Source organism: Temnothorax nylanderi, unplaced genomic scaffold (assembly GCF_030848795.1).
Source record: "Temnothorax nylanderi isolate EJ_2023f unplaced genomic scaffold, tnyl_v1.0 TNYL_tig0778_pilon, whole genome shotgun sequence".
Classification (NCBI taxonomy): domain Eukaryota; kingdom Metazoa; phylum Arthropoda; class Insecta; order Hymenoptera; family Formicidae; genus Temnothorax; species Temnothorax nylanderi.
Window position 1 is genome coordinate 3,920 of NW_027249840.1, and position 24,592 is coordinate 28,511.

Genomic DNA, 24,592 nt, shown 5'->3' on the forward strand with positions numbered 1-24,592 from the left:
CTCAGGAGAATGAGCTGAATCACCCCCAGTAAAAAAAACTTGAGAAATTTTCGAATTTTTGAAAATTTGTTGTACAGTTATTAATATATTATTAATTTTAATACTATTTTATACTGATACTTATATCATGCCTACATTTCATTGACGATTCTGATGACGATTGATCAAAGAGGCTCTGTGGTCGAGTCTGATTAAATAATGTCATAAACTAAAAATCTGAAGTTTTATACTTGTTATTCCAACACAATACGTTTTGCTACTGCTATTGTACTGAGTAACATTACACACATATACGCTGAATGCACAGCAGCTCTTTGACAGTCATCAACTTAATCAGCTATAATCCGGCTTCAACGTGGTAGAGACTGCTATAAGTAAGAGCTGAGTCGCTGCCAATCATAAACACGAAATGATGTTCACGATAACGTAAATAACGAACACGATAACGAAACTTGTAAATGCGATAACCGATTGAAGGAGGAAAAGAATCACATTATTTTGAGTAAAAACGCGTATTTACTCAATATCATCGAGTACGTAATACACGTGTTTGGCCGGCATTTAATTGTCATCGAGTATAGTGATTGTGATTATTATACATTGTTTGCTCCTTACAAGCTGAAAAGAGCAATGACTTTTATTGCAGTCTTAATAGCATTATGTATGTGTAGTACAAAGATTATGTCGTTGATTACAGCTTGCATTAATGAGGCAAAATTGCTGGGTCGCTCAAATTGCTGCCGATTTTTGTTTTATAGATTAAGAACGCTGCAATATATTTGTACAACAGATACCTGTATTAAAGGAGTACAACAGTGTCAATTTGAAAATGGAGAAGAACCATATTAAACAACTGTCTGTGTGCAATGGGAATACAAGTCACAATGAATTTTATGAGGAAGATATAAACAGTGAACCACAAGAAAAATCAGTATCGAACATTCTTATCTTTTACGTAAATGGAAAGGAGGTACGATTCATTTTTATTCAATACTGTAATATTATACACTTATTTCGTGATATTAGATATATTACACTTCAACAAAAAATGCACAGGAACAAACGTATAAATTGTTTCCCGTAGACACTGAATACTATCCCATTTACCAATTTTAAGAAATTTTTGTGATTAAAGTTGCAAAAAGGGGATATTTTAATACATTTTAGCATATTATAACTATGATATGCGGTGTATTGGAGAAGTTTTATTGCAATCAAAATTAAGTATGTTGTCAATATTCTCATGAGTCTTTAAAAGAAAGTTGTGTCGATTATGATTAAGAAATCACACTTCTTAACAAAATTAAAGAGCCACTTAAAATCAGCGCTAAAAAGGATCAAATTCAATGTTACGTATCTTTACGAAAAATTATGGTAATTATTTACAAAAGGGACATCCTCCCCGATGACCTTGACCTTGACATATGTTATCAAGGTCACCTTCCTGAGTGACCTTCAGAAGGTTTTAGCCGGCGGTCATTGTTTGTTAAAAAGTTATAAACAAAAAAAGTTTGAAAAATACGGCAGCTATTTTAAGTATTGGAAGGCATAAATGACTAATATATATGTCGAAATAGTTCACGCATACACTTTCCACGCGAAACGAGGTGCCACATAGGTTAGATGACGCGCTTTAAAAGTATTTAAGTGTTTAAACCGCGTCACTAACCTACATAGGTTAGATGACGCGCTTTAAAAGTATTTAAGTGTTTAAAGCGCGTCACTAACCTACATAGATGACGCGCTTTAAACACTTAAATACTTTTAAAGCGCGTCATCTAACCTATGTAGGTTAGTGACGCGGTTTAAACACTTAAATACTTTTAAAGCGCGTCACTCTATATATAATGTTTCATTATGTATATATATAAACGAGCTTGTAAAGCGCGCCACGAACCCAATGTGACAACTCGTCTCGCGTGAAAAGTGTATGCGTGAACTATTTCGACATATATATTAGTCATTTATGCCTTCCAATACTTAAAATAGCTGCTGTATTTTTCAAACTTTTTTTGTTTATAACTTTTTAACGAACAATGACCGCCGGCTAAAATCTTCTAAAGGTCACTCAGGAGGGTGACCTTGATAACATATGTCAAGGTCAAGGTCATCGGGGAGGATGTCCCTTTTGTAAATAATTACCAAAATTATATCGCAGAGCAATGTTTGAAAAAGCTTACGAAGTTCGTTTCTCTGCAAAGATTTTACTACAAATGGCGCTAATTTAAAGTAAACCTTGCATATTAATGTTGTTCTCCCCGTGGACATTATCAAAGTTGAAGTTTATTCTCCAATTTTGCGATTCTTCAATTTCAATTTCTTCGAACCATTCAAAAGTTGAGGCTTTAAAAGGCTTTTTCAAATATTATTCTGCGATAATTTTTTGCAAAGATACATGACGTTAAATGGTGCTTCTTAGCGCTTATTTTAAGTGGCCTTTTAATTTTGTTGAGAAATGTATTTGTGATTAATATATAGGGTTTATTACGTCAAAGAGTTGCGACTTATACATATATATGTTACCGTTAGAACCCGAATTCCGTCAATACCCGATTTAGGGGAAACCGGGGCTATCTGTCTACGGGGGCTATGTGTCCACAGTACTGCTATCTAAGGTTTTAAGAGACAGAAGTCTCTACCATTGTAACAACCCTATAAGCACACAATATTCCTAGAATGTTGTATTAATATTATTAAAAATTAAAATAATATTATTATAATATTCCGAGAATATTATATAATATTTTCTAATATCATAGGATTATTCTGTTGATGTTATATGTTCACTTCACATAATATCCTTTAGTATATCATTTTAATATCAGTGGAATATTATAAAAAAGTTCTTAGAATATTATTCTGGTCAACAAATTAACGTTCATATAACATTCCTTGGATATTATTATAATATTAAAATATTTATACAAAATTATAAACAAAGATTTTATTTAATAAAAATAATAAAATTTATAATTTTTTTCATGTTCTCACATATCCCCCGCACACTGATTAATAGACAATATTTATAACCATTCGTAACATTAATTTTAGAACTATTATTTATTAAATATTTATAAATTTTTTAATTATTAAATTAAAAATAGTTTATTTATTTGATAGTTTATTTCCGAAAATTTAAAATATTTTTATATCATTAAATAATATTATTTTATATAATATTCATATAATATTATTAAGAGCGGACATATAACCATCTACTAATATTACTAGAATATTGTATTTAAGGGGATGCTGGAGACAGCTCTGTTTTACCGCGAAATTTTCAGACACACTAATCTTTTGATTGATTTCACCGAATTAAAAATTTTTTGTCCAGAATTAAAGTATGGACGATAACGAATACCGCAGACACCATTTGCGTATGAAAAACGAAAAAAAATTAGAAAATTACAGTTTTATTTTCGATTCTGCGGTCGACTCATGACAACATTTGCTGCACATAAAAGTTTTAGACTGTGTACGTATACAAAAACCTGGCAGCGGTCTCGGAAATACAATAAAGAAGATTCCTGCGCTTACAGAAATGAGCTACGAGCTTTAGTATAAGAGAAAACTGTTTGAAAATTTCATATGCACATGTTACGCGTCTCCCCGAATTCAGCCAAAAACATACGGATCAGTATAACGGGTAGCCCTAGAGCAGGCGCTCTGTAGGTATGTGTAAGAATCGGTGAGCACTTCTTTATCGACGCTGATCGAGTTCGCCTGCGTTCTGTATGTATGTGTAAGAATCGGTGAGCACTTCTTTATCGACGCTGATCGAGTTCGTCTGCGGCTCCAGCATCCCCTTAATGTTCTAAGATTACGCCTAGAATATTATTTAATATTAAATAATATTACGTGCTTATAGGGAAATAGTTGAAAAATGCTCTACGTAAGAGATTTAAAAGTCGTTTGTTTTCTTGCGATGCTTCTCGCAGACTCTATATACATTAAAAGAAATGCGAAAACAATTATTCAGATTTTTCGAAAAATTTGCTGTGCGACAGTAGTTTAACTGAAATTAAGATAGGCAATTCATAATATTATCAATTAATATATAGTTATCAGGTGTGAGAAGCGTCAAATCTTAATTCCACATAATCTAAAATTCACAACATGCAACATGTTAAAGACTGAAAAACGTGGTCGGGGCTATCTGTCTTATTTTTGATGGGTCAATGTGTTTACACTTCAATGATGGATTGTTCTTTTATAAATATATAGATAATGGTGGTAACTACAAAAGAAAGACTTTCCTTAAGGGGATCCTGGAGCGACGGCAATTATCGATATTTATTATAGGTGTACGATTTTCTTCGAATTGGCTTTACAGATTTAAAATTCCTTTAACACGTTTAAAGTACGTACAGAAATGATGGGTGGAGTGGTAAATTGAAGACTAAGACTAAAAACTTAAGAGAATTGAAAAAAAGTAGAAACCTGCACTTTGCTTTCTCATAGTTTTTAAGTGTGCAAGTAGAAACTTGCACATTGCTTCCTCATAGTTTTTAAGTGTGCAAGTAGAAACCTGCACATTGCTTCCTCATAGTTTTTAAATGTGCAAGTAGAAACTTGCACTTTGCTTCCTCATAGTTTTTAAGTGTGCAAGTAGAAACCTGCACATTGCTTCTTTATATTTTTTAAATGTGCAAGTAGAAACCTTCGCTCACAAAGCTTCCTCTATGAGTAAGCTTTTATTTTATTTGATGTATAATTATTTGTATTTATTTGTTTTGGCTTCCTCATAGAGGAAGAGTTGTGAGAAACTTCCTCAGGTTTCCAGAAAATCGGTAACGAAAAACTATACACTTTATGACACTCCTCGAGAAATTCTACCCCTACTTCATATACTTTTGGTAAAAATTCGGTCCACTAACGAATGAGTAGTTCGCGGTCATACATACATACAGACGACGGTACGAATTCTCCGAAATTTCAAACGTCTGTAACTCCAGAACTAATTAACCAAATCTTAATTAATTATATATGAAATAGGGGTAGAAAAAACTGAAAAATATAGTAGAATTAGAAATAAAACGGTATCTCAAATATTAAGAAGGCTATAGCGTAAAACACACTTTTCTAAAAAAAAATTCCCCTAAAATCTATACCGGTTGACCGATCTTAATAAAATTTGAGGAGGACATACTTTCTATGATACTCTATCGATTAAAAAAAAATGCATCCCGGTATCTAAAAAATTGTAGAAGTAGATGCGTGTACAAAAAATCCGTACACACACACACACATACATACATACTTCCGGACATTTTTTACTAATATGATTTTTCGACATTTTGGAACATTCTAAACCTATTTTCATCAAAATCTCGAAAAAAAATTTTTCGTCCATCACAAACCATCACAAAGCTTCCTCTATGAGGAAGCAAAATTATATTTGATACTACTTGGTGTACTTAACCTTTTGTGCCTAGAGCTATCACTTCATGGAAACTTTCGTTTAATATACGAATTATATAGCTTACGTGTACAAATCGAAAGTACCCCACTAATCGGACTAGATCAAAGAACAACGTTGAACCATTGAAACTAAGATTAAAAGCCTAACAAGAAAGATTTTCACTGATTGCAGATTTTATGCATGTACACACACGCAGTGTACATGGCGTTGCAATCTGACAAGGACAGATATCGTAGGATATCTCGTTGGATAAGTACAGAATGATCAAAATTATCGATACTTTTAATTCCGCTTAGATGAGGGCGCTTTCCCGTCGGAGTTCGGCCGTCACTCCAGGATCCCCTTAAAACGGATAAGGTAGACATACCCAATAAAATTATACTTAGAGCGATTAAAAGAATAAAAATCGAGCGAGAATTTTTTGTTTTTGCAAAAACAGCGCTTTGGAATAAATCTTCGGACTCTCACTCGCTACTGTAAAAAAAGTGACCTACGAGCAGTTACTTGATCCTGCGATTCAAGAATCGTCACCAAATTTTTATTTTAAAAATACACGTCAAGTTAAATATATGAGTTTGTCTTAAATTATTAAATATTTTTCTATTTCAAACGCTGCTGAGGATAAAATAAAGGCCCCATATACAAAAAAAGATTAAAGAATTGAGGGGATAAAAGAAACTTCATCACATTGATTTTGCAACGGACTCAAAATCAGTTTGATGCTACCGTATGTAAAGAAAAGTTAGTACCTACGCAGGAATCCTGTCAAAAAATCTTCACAAAGTACCTACTACTGCTCTAACTCCAACGACTAGGCAGTTTTTTCAATATTATATATTGATATATTAATAATAAACAATATTATAAAATAAGTATAAAAATTAATATAAATAATGTGTTTTTTATTATGTGGATAGTTAGCCCCGCATATGGGGCCATCTGTCTACGCTTAACTTGCCTACTTAAAAAATTCACCTCTTTAAAATGATAAAAGATTAACGATTTTAATTATATAATTTTTAAATGGCTCCGATGATTAAAATTCAGTATGAAGAATAGGGCAAGAAAAGCCGTAACAGGATGTTTGTGTTGAATTATTTTTAATAGACAAATATTATTCTAACCATAGTAAACTGCGCGCCGACAAATCGTCAGACTTGAAACACAATTTTGGTTGGCATAGTAAAATCCCCTCTCACCCCCGGATAAAAAACTAATCTAACTCCAAGCCTATTTCAACCAAATTTTAATTTCAAGTTTTTAGAAATAGGGTTGGACTTAAGCCGGTTCTACAATACGTCGCAAACGATGGTAACTGCCAGTTGAAAAGTGTTATTTCTGATTGCCGATTGCCAGTGAAGCGGAGAACACAGACTTTTGCATAACGCATATTGCGTAAGCATAAGAAAATGGATTGGTCTATTTCCTTATGCATATGTATATGGACCAATCAATTTTCTTATGTTTACGCATTATACGTTATGCAAAAGTCTGTGCTCCCCGCTTTACTGTCGCCAAAAAAGTTAAAAGTTCGCCAACTCTCTTTTCACAACCGCAATTGACAAGCGCAACATGGAAATAAAGCGGAAAACACAGACTTTTGCATAACGCATAATGCATAAGCATAAGAAAATTGATTGGTCTATTTCCTTATATGCATATGTATATGGACCAATCAATTTTCTTATGCTTACGCATTATGCGTTGTGCAGAAGTGTGTGCTCCCCGCTTAACACTTTTCAACTAGCAGTTGCCATCGTTTACGATGTATTGTAGAATGGTCCTTAGGTTGATATTATGTGTCGTACGACAAGCGTAATGATTGGCTACAAGATAGAGGATTCCTAGAAATTCGAGAATTTCACTATCCTGCAGCCAATTAACATACTTAAAAAATTTTTTGCACGACACATGAAATATCAGCCTTAGATTAGTTTTTTTTTGTAAATATTTCCCTTTACACAGTCAACTCTAAATGACTTTTGAGCTTGATGTTGATCTTGACCTTCAAGGTCATTGATCTTTCCCGTCGCTCGTTGTTTATTATTCGCTCAACGTGCGCGGACCTGTTCGGACGTGTTTTGTCCGGAACGAAAATTTTTTAAGTATTGCGACTGATACTGTCTGCATTGATTCTCACTCAGTTTTTTAGTGATTTCCATTTAGACTTTGCCACGCTAACAGTCATTCAGACTTTTACGCAAACAGGGGTAAATGCTGGCCATATTGTCCTCGTACTAGAGGCAGGAGCCAATGCAAATATAAGAAGAAGAAGAAGCTCGTTGTTTATTAAAAAGTTATTAATAAAACAATTTGCTACAAAACAAACGAAAGAATGTTGTGTGGGTGGATCAACTATTACTGTTTTAACAAAGTGGGTGGAAAAGTATATGTGTGGCTGCAGTGGGTTCCGCCCCCCTGCGGAGGGCTCTACCGCCAAAAAACTAACCTAACCCAACACAATTGTTGTGTTGGTGGAAAAGTGTATGTGTGATCATACACGTGTGATCCACCTACACAACAATTGGGTTGGGTTAGATTAGTTTTTTTTTTAAGGTGGTGCCCTCGCAGGGGATCAGAACCTACTGCATCCAGGCCACTGATATATATACATACATACATGGATTGCCGACCGCCTTTGTCGGTAGGACTCAATAGCGTCCCCAAATGGACGGCCGCCATCTTACCCGGCAATTTGCCTCCGAGTGGGAAATTCAAATGAGTTTGACTGAAACTTACGTTTATGTAACGTTTTTGCATTAATTAAAAAAATTAGCATTATCGATGAAACAAATTATAAAATACCCCAAATATTACAAGATTTTGTTTAATAAGACAATAATTCTTTATTCAGTTTTTTTTTTCAAAACAAAGATTCCTATTATACATTGTAATTGCGATATTATAATCAACTTTTCGTGATTCGAGGTATTCCATTGTCGTTCACCTATATTAGATTAATTTTTAAAAAATTACCTCAACGTTTAAACAATCAAAATTATGGTTTTACTATAAGATGATGTCATCACTTTGTGCAGCCTAAATTGTATAGTCCTCAGAGGAGGTTGAAGAATGACAGTCACCTGAGAAATGAATCAATTGTAAGTTTCATTCTTTTTTATATCAATGTGTAAATAACACAGGCACACAAAAAAAAAGTGGTTTGTACCAAAGACTAGACCCATCATTTCTTATGTATTTTGACGTGCTGAATCCAAATCCGGGGTCAAAATTGACCCCCACCACGCCAATTTTTTTTAAATCGCGAAAAACCACCATTGAAAACGGAAAATCCCAATATAAGGTGGGTCAGCGTTAGGTATAAATGTGGCAACCAACTGTAAGACCCAATCTATATGTACTTTGATGTCCTGAATCCGATTCTCGGGCCAGCATTACTGTACCACCCCCCACTTTCTTTTTAATCATGAAAAACCACCCTTTAAAACGGAAAATCCCGCTGTAAGGTGGATCAGCGTCAGGTACAAATGTAACAACCGACGTTACGGCCGAGTTGGACGTACCGAGACCTGGTTTTGTGGAGGACCGCAGCTCTGCCCCCTGGGGGCCGAGTTGGACGCCTGCCTTCGCATCCTATCCCGACCGATTTTAAATAGATATACCTACCGTTATTTGATTTCTACCGAGAGATCACTTAGTTTTAGTTTTGAAGAGGAAAAGAGTTTCTTTTACTCCTTTCTCCTTTTATAACGAACTCTTTTTTCTTCGAACGATCTATGTAGAGGATCTCTTTGTCTCTTTCGACTTTTAAGCTGGGTTTCTCTTTTAAGCATCCAACAAAAATCTGCCATCATATTAACATCCCACCTTCCTTGATAGCGACGCTCCATTTCTTTCATATCTTGATGAAACCTTTCACCTTGTTCTTCGCTGAAATCTCCCAGGTTTTCGGGAAAGTAATCAAGATGAGAGTGTAGAAAATGCAATTTTAAGTTCATCAAGCAGCCCAAACGGTTGTAATTTTCTAACATTTCCTCAACTATATTCTGGTAATCCTCACTTTTCTGATTCCCTAAGAAATTCTGAGCTACTTTCTTGAAACTGAGCCATGCTGCTTTTTGATGCTCAGTCATTTTTGTGATAAATTTTTCATCGTTAAACAAGGTACGAATTTGAGGTCCATCAAAAATACCTTCTTTTAGTTTAGCATCGCTTATTTGAGGAAACTTCTCTTGTAAATATTCAAAACAGGCGCTTTCTTTGTCCAAAGCTTTGACGAACTGTTTCATGAGACCAAGTTTTATGTGGAGAGGTGGAAGCAGAATATTTGATGGATCAACTAAAGGTTCGCGTAGGATGTTCTTCTCCCCTGGATAGAAATCTGTTCTCTCTGGCCATTCTTTCTGTGTATAATGCCTCTCTCTAGCTCTGCTATCCCATAAACATAAGAAACATGGAAATTTTGTAAATCCTGACTGCTGTCCAAGAATCATGGATGAAATCTTAAGATCACCGCAAACTTTCCATTGATGTTCTGAGTACTTTATTTTCTCCAATACTATTCGTAAATTCGCGTATGTTTCTTTCAGCTTCGTTGAGTGGGCTATTGGAATAGATGCAAAAGTGTTTCCATTGTGGAGAAGAACACCTTTAAGGCTTCGCTTTGAAGAGTCAATAAATAGTCTCCAATCTTCATCTTTATAGCAGTTCTTAAGATTTCATCCATGATTCTTGGACAGCAGTCAGGATTTACAAAATTTCCATGTTTCTTATGTTTATGGGATAGCAGAGCTAGAGAGAAGAAAAAAGAGTTCGTTATAAAAGGAGAAAGGAGTAAAAGAAACTCTTTTCCTCTTCAAAACTAAAACTAAGTGATCTCTCGGTAGAAATCAAATAACGGTAGGTATATCTATTTAAAATCGGTCGGGATAGGATGCGAAGGCAGGCGTCCAACTCGGCCCCCAGGGGGCAGAGCTGCGGTCCTCCACAAAACCAGGTCTCGGTACGTCCAACTCGGCCGTAACGTCGGTTGTTACATTTGTACCTGACGCTGATCCACCTTACAGCGGGATTTTCCGTTTTAAAGGGTGGTTTTTCATGATTAAAAAGAAAGTGGGGGGTGGTACAGTAATGCTGGCCCGAGAATCGGATTCAGGACATCAAAGTACATATAGATTGGGTCTTACAGTTGGTTGCCACATTTATACCTAACGCTGACCCACCTTATATTGGGATTTTCCGTTTTCAATGGTGGTTTTTCGCGATTTAAAAAAAATTGGCGTGGTGGGGGTCAATTTTGACCCCGGATTTGGATTCAGCACGTCAAAATACATAAGAAATGATGGGTCTAGTCTTTGGTACAGACCACTTTTTTTTTGTGTGCCTGTGTAATTTGTGAAGAGTGAAAGGTGATTGCATGCAAAGAAAGATATAAAATTTTGGAAAGAAGAATATATAAGAACTCTTTTTATTTCTAAAACAGACATAAATTCTGGATAACATATAAAAATAGAAGAAAAGCAAATGATACAAGGTTTCTTTATATATATATGCATAACTTGAACTTTTATATATATATATAAAAGTTTAAGTTATGCAACGTTCCTTATATGTGCAACCAGACCATTTCTCGATTCTTATAATGTCTAACATTGCGACCAGTTTGACGACTAGTACATATCTTAGCTAAAGCATTCATTCTTATTTCTAAATATTCTTTGATAATTAACTTTGAAAATAAAAATACATGTCCAGAGAGTTTTTTAGTCGTATCATCAAATATATGAGTATTTAAATCAGGAAAAAGATTACTCCTAGAATCTGATAACAATTCTCTCAATATCTTTGAGCATAACATAGCACCAAATTGAGGCTCAGTTGGAACTTTACCTCTATTGCAATTTATTGCCCTTCTGAACAACTTCTCTGTCGCTAAAGCTAGTGTATATACGCCTAACAATGGAGGTATCAAATTACCCCTGCTTTTAGTCACAATTAATCTCAAAGCATTTTTATGCGATAAATACTTTGTAGCATCATCTGAATAATTAGTTCTTAAGACTAGGTTCAATATCACAACACATAAGAGCTCCACGACATGTTTCACATTTAATTCTCGTCCAAACCTTACGAACTACATAGCCACATATGTAAGCAATAGCATTCTGTGAAAAACCACTCAGTAGTTCTGGCAACTCGCAATAGCATATTCATATTCCCCAACCATTTATTGAGGAGTTCTGGTTTTTCCAAGGGAAATCTATATAGAATAAATATCGAATAAATGTAAATAAAATGCAAAACTCTAGAACTAATGTCAAATAATACAACATTTGGAGAATATACCTGAAGAATGAGTAAGGAGATTGATGCGAACGCTTGCGCTTGCATATTACACAGGATGACGAGGGATCTTCGAAACGAGTTAGAACACTATTACGCTTTAAGCGTACTCTAAAATCAGATCTGTCAAAAACAGTCCTCAGTAAAGTGATCTGAACACAATAAGCTTTCTTTACTAGGTTTCCAATGCTTTAAGAGTACATTGTTAACCCATTATTTTAGTAGAAATATATCTGCTAAAGGAAACCTGTAAAAGATGGATCATATAGAATAGAACAAAATGTTAAATATTTCAATAACTAGTTTTCTTTAGCAATCTATTCTATAAAATGTGAAAATAATTAATTGACAAACCCAAAAACATAACCTGTAGTTGTCAAATTTCATAAATGTTGTGTATAGATTATTCAATTTATACTTACTTTATGATATGTTCGTCCACATCCTTTTTTTGGACGCTTTGGCAAAAGCAACATCTCACCATTTCTTAAAACAATTATTCAATAAGTGTTTTTATGCACCTACGCACCTACGAGCACCCGTACGCACCCGACAGACCACCAGTCCACCACGCATGCGCGTACTTCGGACGTGTAAAATGGCGAACCTTCAATTGGGTACATCGCCAAGGGCCTATCGGCAATCCATTATATATATATATATATATATATATATATATATATATATATATATATATATCAGTGATCCAGGCATACACTTTTCCACTCGCTTTGTTAAAGCAGAAGTTTATTATTACTTTTCTCTAGTTACAACTAATTTTACCTAAAAACGTGTTTTAACGGTGAGTGTGCTCCGTTAAAACTGATTTTAACTCGTCAGAACGGGTATTAACTGAAAATTTTTAGGGAATACCGGTATTGTCAAATACATTTGATTATTTCTAGAATTGACCAGTTAATATTACTGACGAAAGGTCTTTGATAAAACTAGTTTTGACTAGTTAAATCGAGTATTGACGGAATTCGAGTTCTAATGATAACATTATATTAAGGGTCGGCAGGAGACATTTATTACTAGAATCGTAAAATCCATATTACGGCCAAAATATTGAGAAAATCGCACTTTAACTATGATATTCGTAATCAGCAGCATGGCCTTCAAGCTGCTAAAGAGCGATTTTTTGGAAAAATGGTCAAAATAAAATTTTCGAGTTTCTATATAAAAAACATTATTTGATGCAATAATTTTATAAACGGGATCATATTCAACACAAAAAAACTACAAAAAATAATTATTCTCATTCTTATGCTCGAAAAAAAATCATTTTTTTGTTGAACAGTGTTATTGCATATGTTATTATACATTATATATCTCGTGATTTAGGTATCAGATAAGAATGTAGAGCCACAATGGACTCTTCTATGGTATCTTCGCAACAAACGTATCCTTTTACAAATTCACCAATTCAATTTATTCAATTTATTATAAAAAATTTGTTATATATAACTATATACATAGATACATGTATTTGGGTAAAAGTGCATAATAACGGACCCAGCCCCAATGATCTTGACCTTGACATATGTTGTCAAGGTCATCCTCCTGAGTAACCTTCAGAAGGTTTTAGCCGTTGCTCGTTGTTTGTTAAAAAGTTATGAACAAATGTAACTGAAAAATATAACAGTTTATGACAGACAGGACAAACGTCAGATACTTTTATATATATGATATATCTATAATATATAGACATTAAAAATTTTTGAGTTGTGCTCCCTGGGGCATTAAAAAATTTTAAGTGGAACACCCTATATTGTAGTATATTGTTTGAAAGGGCATAAAAAAAGAAACATTTTGGCGCAAACCAGAGGTCGATACGTTAACCCGTTCGGGAATTATTTAGGGTCAAAGTTCGAAAAAACCAATTTTTGAACCTAAATAACTTTTGAATGGATTAACGTATCGACCTCTAACTTATGTCAAAATTTTTCTTATTTTATGCCCTTTTAAACGATATATTACAATATGAGGAGTTCTACTTAAGAAATTGAAGGTGACCTTTATGTGATCTTCAAACGCCTATCCAAGGTCAAACCAATGACATCATCTTATGTAAACCCTTGAAACCATACAACTTTTGTCTGAAACATTTTTCTCTAAAATGTTGCATTTACGGACCGACCAAAATTCCTAAATCTGTTATGACGTAAGCACTCACTAAAAATTCCTTTTTAGAAATTCGACCTCTAATGGGGTAAAAAGGGGCAAAATGTGTTTTTACGGGGTAAATACGTTATTATCCACGTTGAAATGTGAAAATAATAAATGTGGTCTTGTTTTATTTTTACAATTTCTTGATAATTATAAAGACGAATCATTTCAGTCTTCGAGAAAATTCTTCCTAAATATGTAAAGAATTATTTGCACCTATTTTCATTAAATTCTTATCATTTTTAATATGCTTTCGAGAGTTATGTTACAGGTTAGGTAACATTTTTGCTGTGTCGCCCGTGTATAAGAGAGAGACAAGAATATAACTTCAATAATTAATTACTCGACAACCATGCAGACAATTATTTTCAACTTTGGCATGGACGATAGATTTCCATAGACGATCTTCCATAAATTTGAACTAATTTTTATCAAATTGATATTACTAACCACCCTCTTTAAGTCGCCTCACGCACTTGCATTCGCACTTGCACAAACTCCCGCGGGCCGCAGGAATAACGATCGAGGCACTCGTTTTACTAAGAGAACTCGTTTATTTACAATCCCGGTTACAATCTCAAAGCGTGAACCGACACGTCAGTCCGAATTCGAATTCGCCGGGCTGTTTATACCTACGGCAACGCCCGTAGTCAAGGACGCTCCGCGGCAATACCGAGCGACGCCGACAAACTCAGCGCGGACGCAACACTGCCCCTTCTCTTCAGGATTGTCGTCCCGACAATCTAGGAGGGCAGCCTTTACACGAAGACGTTTCCTCTGCCAGGCGGGCATCAGAACGGCTCCTCGCCCTACCCTGAGCTGTAGCTACAGATTACCGGGCTCCGACTCTTGGCCCCGCCTCGTCCGCAGGAAGTCCTCTTCTTAACAGGGTACTGACTCCAGGGTCCCCGTTCGACTTCTCCCTGAGAGGGCTAGCCCCCTCTTTCCAGCCGACTTTCGGGTGACCAGACAGCTTTTCCTCGTAGAGGTTTCGCCCAAGGTCCTCACGCTTTCCTCTTGCCGACACCCTCTAGCCGCCATCCTCTTGCCGCTGACACTGCTCCTCTTGAGGCTCACTTCGGACAAGGGGGGGGGGGACTTTCTGAAGACCCAAGGTCCCAACGTCTTTTAAGACTCCCCAAGTCCTTGCCTCGGCATTTGCCCAAGTCCCTCGGAAAACCTCAGTCAAAAACCGAAGCAGTCTTCTTAAAAAAAAAAACTTTGGAATCCCCGACGAAGAAGTTTCGGCTGTTCTTAAGCCCCTCGAAGCCTACTCCGAGTTCCGTTCAAGAAATCCTCTTTCAAAGATCTTCCCGCGGGAACCCAAATAAGATTCTGTGGAAAAAGAACATTTCCGAGCACAGTATAATTCAAAAAAAGGTAAAGGTAAAATTAAATTACAATCTCACTCTCGCAAACTCCCCCGGGCACTGACTCTAACTAGTTGCTCCCAGACTCCCTTTCCCTAAAGAGAGCTAATCTATCTGCATAGACAACTTTACTCCTATGTTTAGGCGACCTTCGAATGCCATATACCACATCACTGAGCTTTTTTCCACTAAATAAGGGCCCTTTCAAGAGCTCTTTGAGGCCTTTCCCCTTTCCCTTCGGGTATTGTATAACCAAACTTTCTGCCCTTCTTGAAAAAGAGCTTGTCTGGCTTACGGTCATACCAAGTTTTGACCCTAGCAAACTAAAGGTTCATCCTCTCCCTCACATTGGAATGTACCTCCTCTAGTTTCTCCCTCAAATTCCTAACGAAACTTCCTGCCGGCTGCGACCCCGAATCAGGGGGGCTTCCCTGAAACAAATCTAAAGGTAAACGAAGTCTCCGAGCAAAGCACATCTCGGCTGGAGAAACGCCAGAAGACTCATGCTTCGAAGATCTATAAGCTAGAAGAAACCTTTGAACCCAACGATTCCAATCCTTTTGATTCTCGGAAATGTATTTTGCCAAATAATTCGTTATCGTTTGGTGTTGGTGTTCGACCTGACCGTAGTGCCCGTCTGACTGAGGATGCAGAGCGGTAGTCCTGGTCTTTCTAATCCCAAGCAATTCCACTAATTCGGAAAATAGTTTTGATTCGAAATTTCTTCCTTGATCTGTGTGTACTTCAAAAGGAACTCCGTACCTGGAGATGAACTGTTTGAAGAAAACTTCCGCTACCATTCTCGCTCTAATACTCTTTATTGGGAAAACTTCCACCTATTTGGTGAAGCAATCGACGATCACGAGCAGATACCTATTTCTAGAAGAAGATATCGAGAGGGGGCCAAGGATGTCATTTGGACTCTCTCAAACGGAGCCCCAACATTATAAACTTGAAACGGGGATTTTCCCTTTCCTGGACGTCTCCTCCTAGAAATGCAAACCCTACAGATCCTGCACCAGTCTTCTACATCCTGTTTACACGTGGCCCAGTAAAACCGACCTCGGATCTTTTCCAGGGTCTTGTTGACCCCGAAATATCCCCCAGAAGAAGAGTCATGGGCCATCTCCAATACTTTCTTCACCCGCTTTCGTAGGCCAACAAGTAAGAAGAAACTTGACTTCAGATCAGGAAAATCCCACCTCTCGTAGAGAACTCCGTCCCTGAGTACCAACGCATCTCAATACGCCCAATAAACCCGAGCAGAAACGCCCCTAGCGAAAATCTTAACGCGACGGACGTTTTCCGGCTTCTTTCGCACAGTCAAAAACCGAAATATCCGGATCCTCTTCCTGCTCCCTTCACCAGCTTTCCAACTTTTTTCCCTCTAAAACAATCCGGGCGATAGTTTCTAAAGGCCATTGCACGTAACAAAGGTTTAATCATAATCGTAAGGTCGTAAGAAAATAGACCAATCACAGTCGATTATTCTCCTTGAGCTCGAAGAATAATCGGCAAGATTCCGATAACCCTGGCGCCTTAATTTGACGATGGTTTCTGGTAGTACTTTTAACGCTGAACAAAAAATTATATAGGCCTTATAGGGCTATCCGTTCTGGTTTTCAAGATATACAGTGTTAAAGTTAAAAATAAATAATATAAATTTTTAAATAATACTTCAATTGTGTGTGTATAAACAGTACACACGTAGGCGAGGGAGGGGCTACCGCCCCCAAGCAGGGGGGGTGGGAGTGAACCTCAGTTCGCGTGAAAAGTTAAAAACCCGTTTTTTCTTCTTTCGTCGCTTCGTATGAAAAGTTGCATTGTGTAAAAATATTTATTATCTGTAACAGAAATAATTTGTTATAGCACAGAATAGTTAAAATATTGAAAAATGGCACCTCGTGACACCTTGTTTTGCGTGGAAAGTGTATGCGTGGAGGCAGTAGGTTCCGCCCTTCTGCGGGGGGCTCCACTATTGTTAAACTAGACACATAGTGTGCTTTCAAAGTACATGCGTCGGCTTTCCACGCGTGAAAAGTTGTAAATCTGTGGCACCTCGTTATATCGACAACATATCAAGGTCATTAAAATCGGTGAGGTCGCTCTTAATCTAAAGTTTTACCAACTTTAACACCGTATATCTCGAAAACCAGAGCAGTTAGCCCTATAAGACCTATGTAATTTTTTGTTCAGCATTAAAAGCACTACCAGAAACCATCGTCAAATTAAGGCGCCAGGGTTATCGGAATTTAACCAATAATCGAGTGTGATTGGTCTATTTTCTTACGGCCTTACGATTATGACTAAAACTTTGTTACGTGCAATGGCCTTAACTGTCCATCCGCATATTTCTTCTCCACTTTCTCACAATACTCGCAGCCGTACGTTTCACACTGTCGTCTAGACAGGCTGTCGGCATTTTTGTGCGCCTGTCCCTTCCGACTTCAAACTGATACTGCTAGAGTTTCTCCAGCCACCGTGCCAGTTGCCCTTCCAAATCTTTGAAGGACATAAGCCACCTTAAAGAGGCATGGTCTGTACGGATTAAAAATTTTCGCCCGAGAAGATAATGGCGAAAGGATTTAATTGAATCGACAATCGCTAAAAGTTCTCGACGCGTCACACAGTAATTCCTTTCAGCTTTGCTTATATATATTGTACGGGGGGGTGTCAGTTCCCCGGAGGTGAGATTGTCTAAATTGCTCGAAGGGCCAGAGGGGAGTAATTAAAATCCCCTCACGAACAAGTTTTGTAAAACGAGAAAGCAAGTAAGGTGCGCATGCAACGAAAAAAAGCGAAAAGCGACTCACCGTTGGTCCGCCGGTCATCTCTTGGAGAAGTCCGCCGATTCTCGTTCTGTCTCGTGGCTGCTTAGAAAAGCCTCGTCTGGTCCAGCATGCATTCAAAAACGAGATTTGCAATAGCAAGCAGGCACACGCAAGCAGGGCAAGGCAGGCGAGAGATCGGTGAGCCTGCGGCCGAGCGTTTCCAAAGTCTAGATGCGCGTTCTACGACTTCTTAACGGCGAGTGAGGCTCGCGGTCCTGCAACGTGCCGCGAGCGAGTAATTTGCTCCCTTTTGGGTAATTTGCTGCCGTCGGTGGATGAACGATGGGAGCACCGATTGGTGAGTCGCATAAATTTCTACCGATCGCGATCCACCGACGTCTCGCGCGAATAAGAGCAATGATATAACTAAATATAACTAAATAATAACTAAATCCAACTACTATGTGATACTAATTAAGCAACTACGACAAAACGTAAAACTAAACAAGGCAAACAGCTTTAAGATATATATACAAGGCGATACGCCAAACATATATATATATATATATATATATATAACACCCGAGTAAAATATGCAATTACTTTCTCTTCTCCTTCTTGTCTCTAGGATAAGACCGCGCCGATTCTGCTATTAGACGCGTCCGTGTCTAAAATAAATTCCTCCTCCCCTTTCGGAAAAGAGAGAACTGAGGAGGAAGACAATTTCCATTTGAGTTCTTCGGAAGCATTTTGACAACTCTCATCTCAATGAAACTTGGTTTGACTTTCCGTTAGGATGTAAAGGGGTTTTGCGAGGGAAGAAAATCCCTTCACACACACACACACACACACACACACACACACACACACACACACACACACACACACACACACACGCACACGCACACGCACACGCGCACGCGCACGCACACACACACACACACACACACACACACACACAAATCTACGGTAGTATGAGCAAAAACCCAGAAAGCTCCGTAATTGCTTCCTTGTATGCGGAATTGGCCAGTCCTTCACAGCGGCAATTTTCTCGGGACAGTAGTTATGCCTCTCGTAGAAACTAAGTGTCCCAAATATTTGATTTTTTTTCAGAAACACATTTTTGGGTGTTTATCTTTAAATTTGCCTCTAATAACCGTTGAAGAACTGTCTTCAAGTTCTCCATCATTTCTTCGAAACTTTTCCCAAAAATAATTATGTCATCTAAGTATACCAAGCAAATTTTCGACAGTAACCCATATAAAACCTTCTCCAACAACCGCTCAAAAATCGCGGGAGTGTTACAGAGTCCGAAAGGCATGACAGTGAACTGCCAAAGGCCATTCCCGATCAAAAATGCAGTTTTCTCCTTATCTTTAGAACGGATTTTTACCTACCGCTTTTTAAATCAAAGGTGCAGAACCAAATGTTACCAGAGAGTTGGTCGAAGATATCGTCTATCCTTGGCATGGGAAATGAATCTTTTTTTTGTCACCTTATTCAATCCCCTGTAGTCAACACAGAATCTAATAGTGCCGTCCTTTTTCCGGACCATAACTGCCGGTGATACCCAAGAACTTCTGGACTCCTCTATTACACCTTGCTCTTTCATCTCCTCAATGATTTTATTCACTTCTCCTCGCATATGTATGAAATGCCCCGTCTTACCACAGGACCAACACTCCCGGTCGGTCCCAGCTCGGTTGCCATACCATTTCCCCCTGCGAGCGCCTCCTTCTTCTTTGCCCTTCTTTTCCTCCTTCTCCCCTTCCTCGCCTTTTGACACCTCTTTTCCCTTCATTTTATTAAAATTTTTCCCAAAATTTCCTTTCCCGAAATTCTTTCTAAAACTCCCTCTCTCGAAGTTTTTCCCCTGAATGTTCTTAATTGCTTTCGCTCTTAACTTTCGTTACAGTTGACGACTATTCAGGTTAGAAAATCTGACATATCGACGAAATGCAGTGACACGAACATGCGCTTTGGCCACTTGCGCATGCGCTGTGGCCATAATTATATATTAAAATACACCGCGTTAGATAACGAAAGCCTAATATATTTTCATATATGTTGAATTAATAGCATGTGTTTTGCATATATATTATACATTTTATATATTTGTTATTATAATAGATAATTATAACACACGGAACATAACATCCATTAAACGTCCACACAACATCCATAGCTCCATGCGACCTCTATATCCACGGTGGACGTCAGATAGATATCTAATAGAGATCCATACTGTCTCCATCATAGATATCTTCTACAAATCCATAATGGACATCCATTAGACGTCTATTATGGATGTATAATAAATTTATATACATAATGTTTCTAACAGATCAATATTTAAGTTTTATAAGTAAATTTAAATTTTTAGATAATTTAAAATTATTAATTTTTATACAATTTTTAGAAGTATTACGTTATATACATATGTAGATTAACCGCGAGCGTTAGTAACGCGCACTGCCGCGACGCGGCTACCATGCGCCAGTACTTTCTCGTAAGAAAAAAACATCACGCGCTAGTATAAGAGGCGAGCCTGTGAGAGGCCTGACTGCGATAATTCTTTGCTGCAGATCATCTGAAGTGATACCTCTGGTATCACATAGCAGAAGTCTGCGAAGCACTTTTTGATAATTTGTTGGATACAACTTATAAATAATTATCTAATTTGTTGTAAGCAAGACGTATATCCATAAAGAATCTATAAAACGTTTAGTTAACATATTTTAATTATCCACCAAAGCTCCATTAAACATCTATGGTTAATCTATACAACGTCTAAAAGAGATCTATCAATACGTCTAATGGAGGTCGAATGGAGGTGTGAAATGCGGAACTATGGATGCCTAGTAGACGTCCATGGGAAGTTACATAGATGTCTAATGGAGGTTTTTAATCTCCATGATGGACGTCTAGTGGACGTCTATTAGAGCTTTTTGTTCTGTGTTATTTAATGTATTTCATGTGCTTGTTACAACCTGCGTGCGCATCACAATCACATGACTTTGGGGGAGGCCTAGGTCCGACTCGGACTGTTGCGCCATTTAAAAAAATATATATGTTTTTCACGTTAATTATTTTCTAGTAATTTAAAATACGGGCTCAACGTCCAATACTGATAAAGTTATTTGAATAAAGTAAAGCGCGCCACTAACCTATATAGGTTAGTGGCGCGCTTTACTTCTTAAAATTTCGTGATTGTGGCCACGGCGTATGCTCGTATCGCTGCATTTCGTTGATGACAGATTTTCTAATCGCAATAGTCGACAACTTAAACGATTTGTTTTGGTTTGTACTCTGCTCTAACCAAATGCACAAAAACAGTTAAATAAAAAATATCATATCATTCGTAATATATCATTTGTTTATGATCCGTAAAATTCTTATCCCAGAACATTTTCTGTATAAACCACAAGCAACGGATTATTGTTCAATTGCTGGACTGCGAGTATGCCATTGTAAGATTTAAGATGTGCAGGTTGCAAATGACAAGATATTTATTTAAGTAAGACGCGTCGAAGTACACTACACATGTGGTTACGGAGCATGCGCATGTGGCCACGGGGCACGTTTAGTTGCTTTTTTTGGTCGGTATGTCAGATTTTCTAACCTGAATAGTCGTCAACTTTAACGATTAATATTTCGCTTCGCGAGGCAGTGAGAAATAAGAAGTCGAAATGATATCGAAATGATATCGAAATATGATCATCGAAATCCAACATCGATTCGAGATTCAGACGGGCTTGGTTTCGAGAAATTTTCGACATCGAAATCAGCTCAATTTCAAGTAATTTTCGACATCAAAAGTAGTGCGAATTCAACATACTACAGTGCAGGTGCAGGTGCTGTAGATGGGCCTCTCAATTGCAGATTAATGTGGGGACTGTAAAACTTGGAAGGATTTGCAGCATTTCCAGAAATCCATTAATTTTTTAGTTTCCATACATTACAGAAAGATTGCAGAAACATCGCAGAAATATTTCATTACAAGATTGCAAAAAAAATGTTAAACGTTACATTGAAAGTAAATGCCAAACACTTTGGCCACAAGCATGTCATTTATAAGATAAATCAGATTTCTTTGAATAAGTAGTATTATGAATAATATCTATGCCGTGTGTGTACAGCCACCCGCCTGAAAAAATCCGCTTTCTCAGTCGGTAACCGGTCACCCATTTAAGTAGTAACCGCGTCCAACGTTGCTTGACATTGATGATCGAACGGCCTAGTGGGGATCCTCTGACTCTAACACTTCCTTCTTGCTTATACTCGTATATAACACATCTTTATATTATCCAAAAATCTTGTAATGATATATTAACTGGTAAATATCAAAAACTATGTAACAAAAATTTGGATATATAATAAATAATACTATTAATAATAATGTGGTAAATGGGCCAACTGTCGGAGCTAAATAGAAAGATGTTATTTTAATTAATTTATTTATTCACTCGAGATAACTAAAAAGATAAAAAAATAATTAAAAGTAAATGTTTCGGCTTTATTTACCCGGGAAAAATTTTTTTATTTAAAAACATCTAAATATATGGATATAATTATATATTATTATATAAAATATTATATAAAATATGTCCATATATGTCCATATTATGTTTTTTTTCTCTTGTATAATCTCTGTTCGTATGTACAAGAAAAATAATAAGAAAAAAAAATTAGACAATAATTAAAAGGATAATTTTTGCATTTTTTTTTACAAAAAAATAAAGTGTGCAAATGTGAAACATTTGCTTATATGTAATTATATATAATCATATTTTAAATACATTATTACATTTATATATGATATTATATATAATTATATAGGTAAATAAATGACAAATGCAAAAACAAAAAAAAACAATGCAAAAATTATTCTTTTAATTATTTTCTAATTCTTTTTTTATTATTTTTCTTGTACATACTAACAGAGATTATATAAAAAAAAAAACATATGGACATATATAGACATATTTTATATAATATTTTATATAATATTATAGTATGATTTATATATTTAGATATGTTTTTATATAAAAAATTTTTTACCGGGTAGTCTTTTTTAGTACATATACAAAATAATTTAACTAATCATATATCAAGACAATTAAAACGGCGAATATTATAAATAACTCGTCAAATCGATGTCGAATCGATGTTGAATCGATGAGTATTTTCAACATCGAATTAAAAGTATCATATTGATATCATTTCGATCTCGAATCGAGATTTTACATATAAACGGATGTGCACAGAGTTGCAACAGTAACATTGAACAAAACAGTAACAGGAGTGGCTGTCTATCATTCATATCAGTTTATTTAAGGTTACTCGAAAATATGTCGAAATTCAAACAAACGTTGACTTTTTTACCCTTGCCAGCAATAATCGAGCTAATTTCAACGTTTAAGCTAATTTCGACGTCGTTTCGACATCGTTTCGATATTAGCTTTCTCACTGGGTCGACTGCCGCGTTTATCTGCCAGATTCTTTCATTTCGTGCAAAAACGCGTTGATTGAACATAATTTCATCTATATTCGCGTTCAAGCTCGTATTCTAAATAAATACCTTTATTTTTACCCTTTTTCTATGCTAACTATTCTCTGCTTTAACAAAAAGACTGTTCAGAAAGATTTTCATTGATCGCAGATTTTATGCATGTACACACGCGCAGTGTACATGGCGTAGCAATCTGACAAGGACAGATATCTCGTAGGATCTCGTTGGATAAGGACAGAATAATCAACCCTTATGAAAAAGTACACTCAACTTTGATGGTTAACACCCAAATTGAGAGTTAACACTCAAATTTGGGCGTAAGTTTAGTGTTTGTCATCAAAGTTAAGTGTCAACACTTAAATTTAGGTGTAGATTGAGTGTTGACCATTAAGGTTTAGGCAAATTGTGGGTTTAATCCTCAATGATGAGTGTTTATTGGGAGTTTATTCTCAATGATAAGTGTAGGTTGGGGATTAAGCCTCAATGTTTAGTGTAGGTTGGAGATTGATCCTCATCGTTGGATGTACAACGCCCGATCGTTTCACATTAGATGGCGCGACGCGCGAGTCGCTACTCTCAAAGAGCCTCGTTAGGTGTCATGGCCGCACTTGCTTGCGTTTCTTCGAACGTGTCGAGTCCGTTACCTCTTTCTTGACGGATTGATCGTTGCGGCGCGTGTTCTGAAGACCAACCGAGCGAGAGTCGGATTACCAGGGAGAGCTCACCGCCAGGAAAGGGAGAGCTGCGGCAGCTAGCGTCCGAGAGGGAGGATCGAGGCGAGGAGTCCGATTCAGCGAGCGAAGCCCTTAAGAGATTCTCATTGGGACGCCATGTTTGTTACTTTTATTTGAGGGTTTATATTTTTAGCGTTTATACCGTCATTTTTAAGGATTAACCATTAATTGAAGGTTAACTATCACTTGAAGGTTAACCATCATCCAAAGAAAAACCCTTAAAGTTGGGTGTGATTTTGGACCGCCAATTGAAGATTAACCTTCAAATGATGGTTAACCTTCAATTGACGGTCCGAAATCACACCCAA

At 36.7% G+C, this 24,592-nt stretch overlaps 1 protein-coding gene and 1 long non-coding RNA gene across 4 annotated transcripts in view; one reads left to right on the forward strand and one right to left on the reverse strand.

Annotated features, from left to right (window-relative positions):
* Positions 1-208: 208 nt before the first annotated feature.
* The window catches only part of LOC139785315 (xanthine dehydrogenase-like), a 63,738-nt gene continuing 39,354 nt past the window's right edge, over positions 209-24,592 (forward strand). The window contains exons 1-2 of one of the 3 annotated variants that reach the window (XM_071724485.1): positions 209-970; positions 13,073-13,130. In XM_071724485.1, coding sequence (XP_071580586.1) covers positions 830-970; positions 13,073-13,130 — 199 coding nt within the window. In that variant the 5' untranslated portion in view covers positions 209-829. The remainder of the gene's footprint in view (positions 971-13,072; positions 13,131-24,592) is intronic. The other 2 variants (XM_071724486.1, XM_071724487.1) reach the window with 2 other exon arrangements.
* Positions 11,319-12,495, reverse strand: LOC139785316 (uncharacterized). The gene is made up of 3 exons (XR_011721892.1): positions 12,151-12,495; positions 11,732-11,975; positions 11,319-11,645 (listed from the first exon to the last, which is right to left on the reverse strand). It is a non-coding gene; the product is annotated as an uncharacterized lncRNA (long non-coding RNA).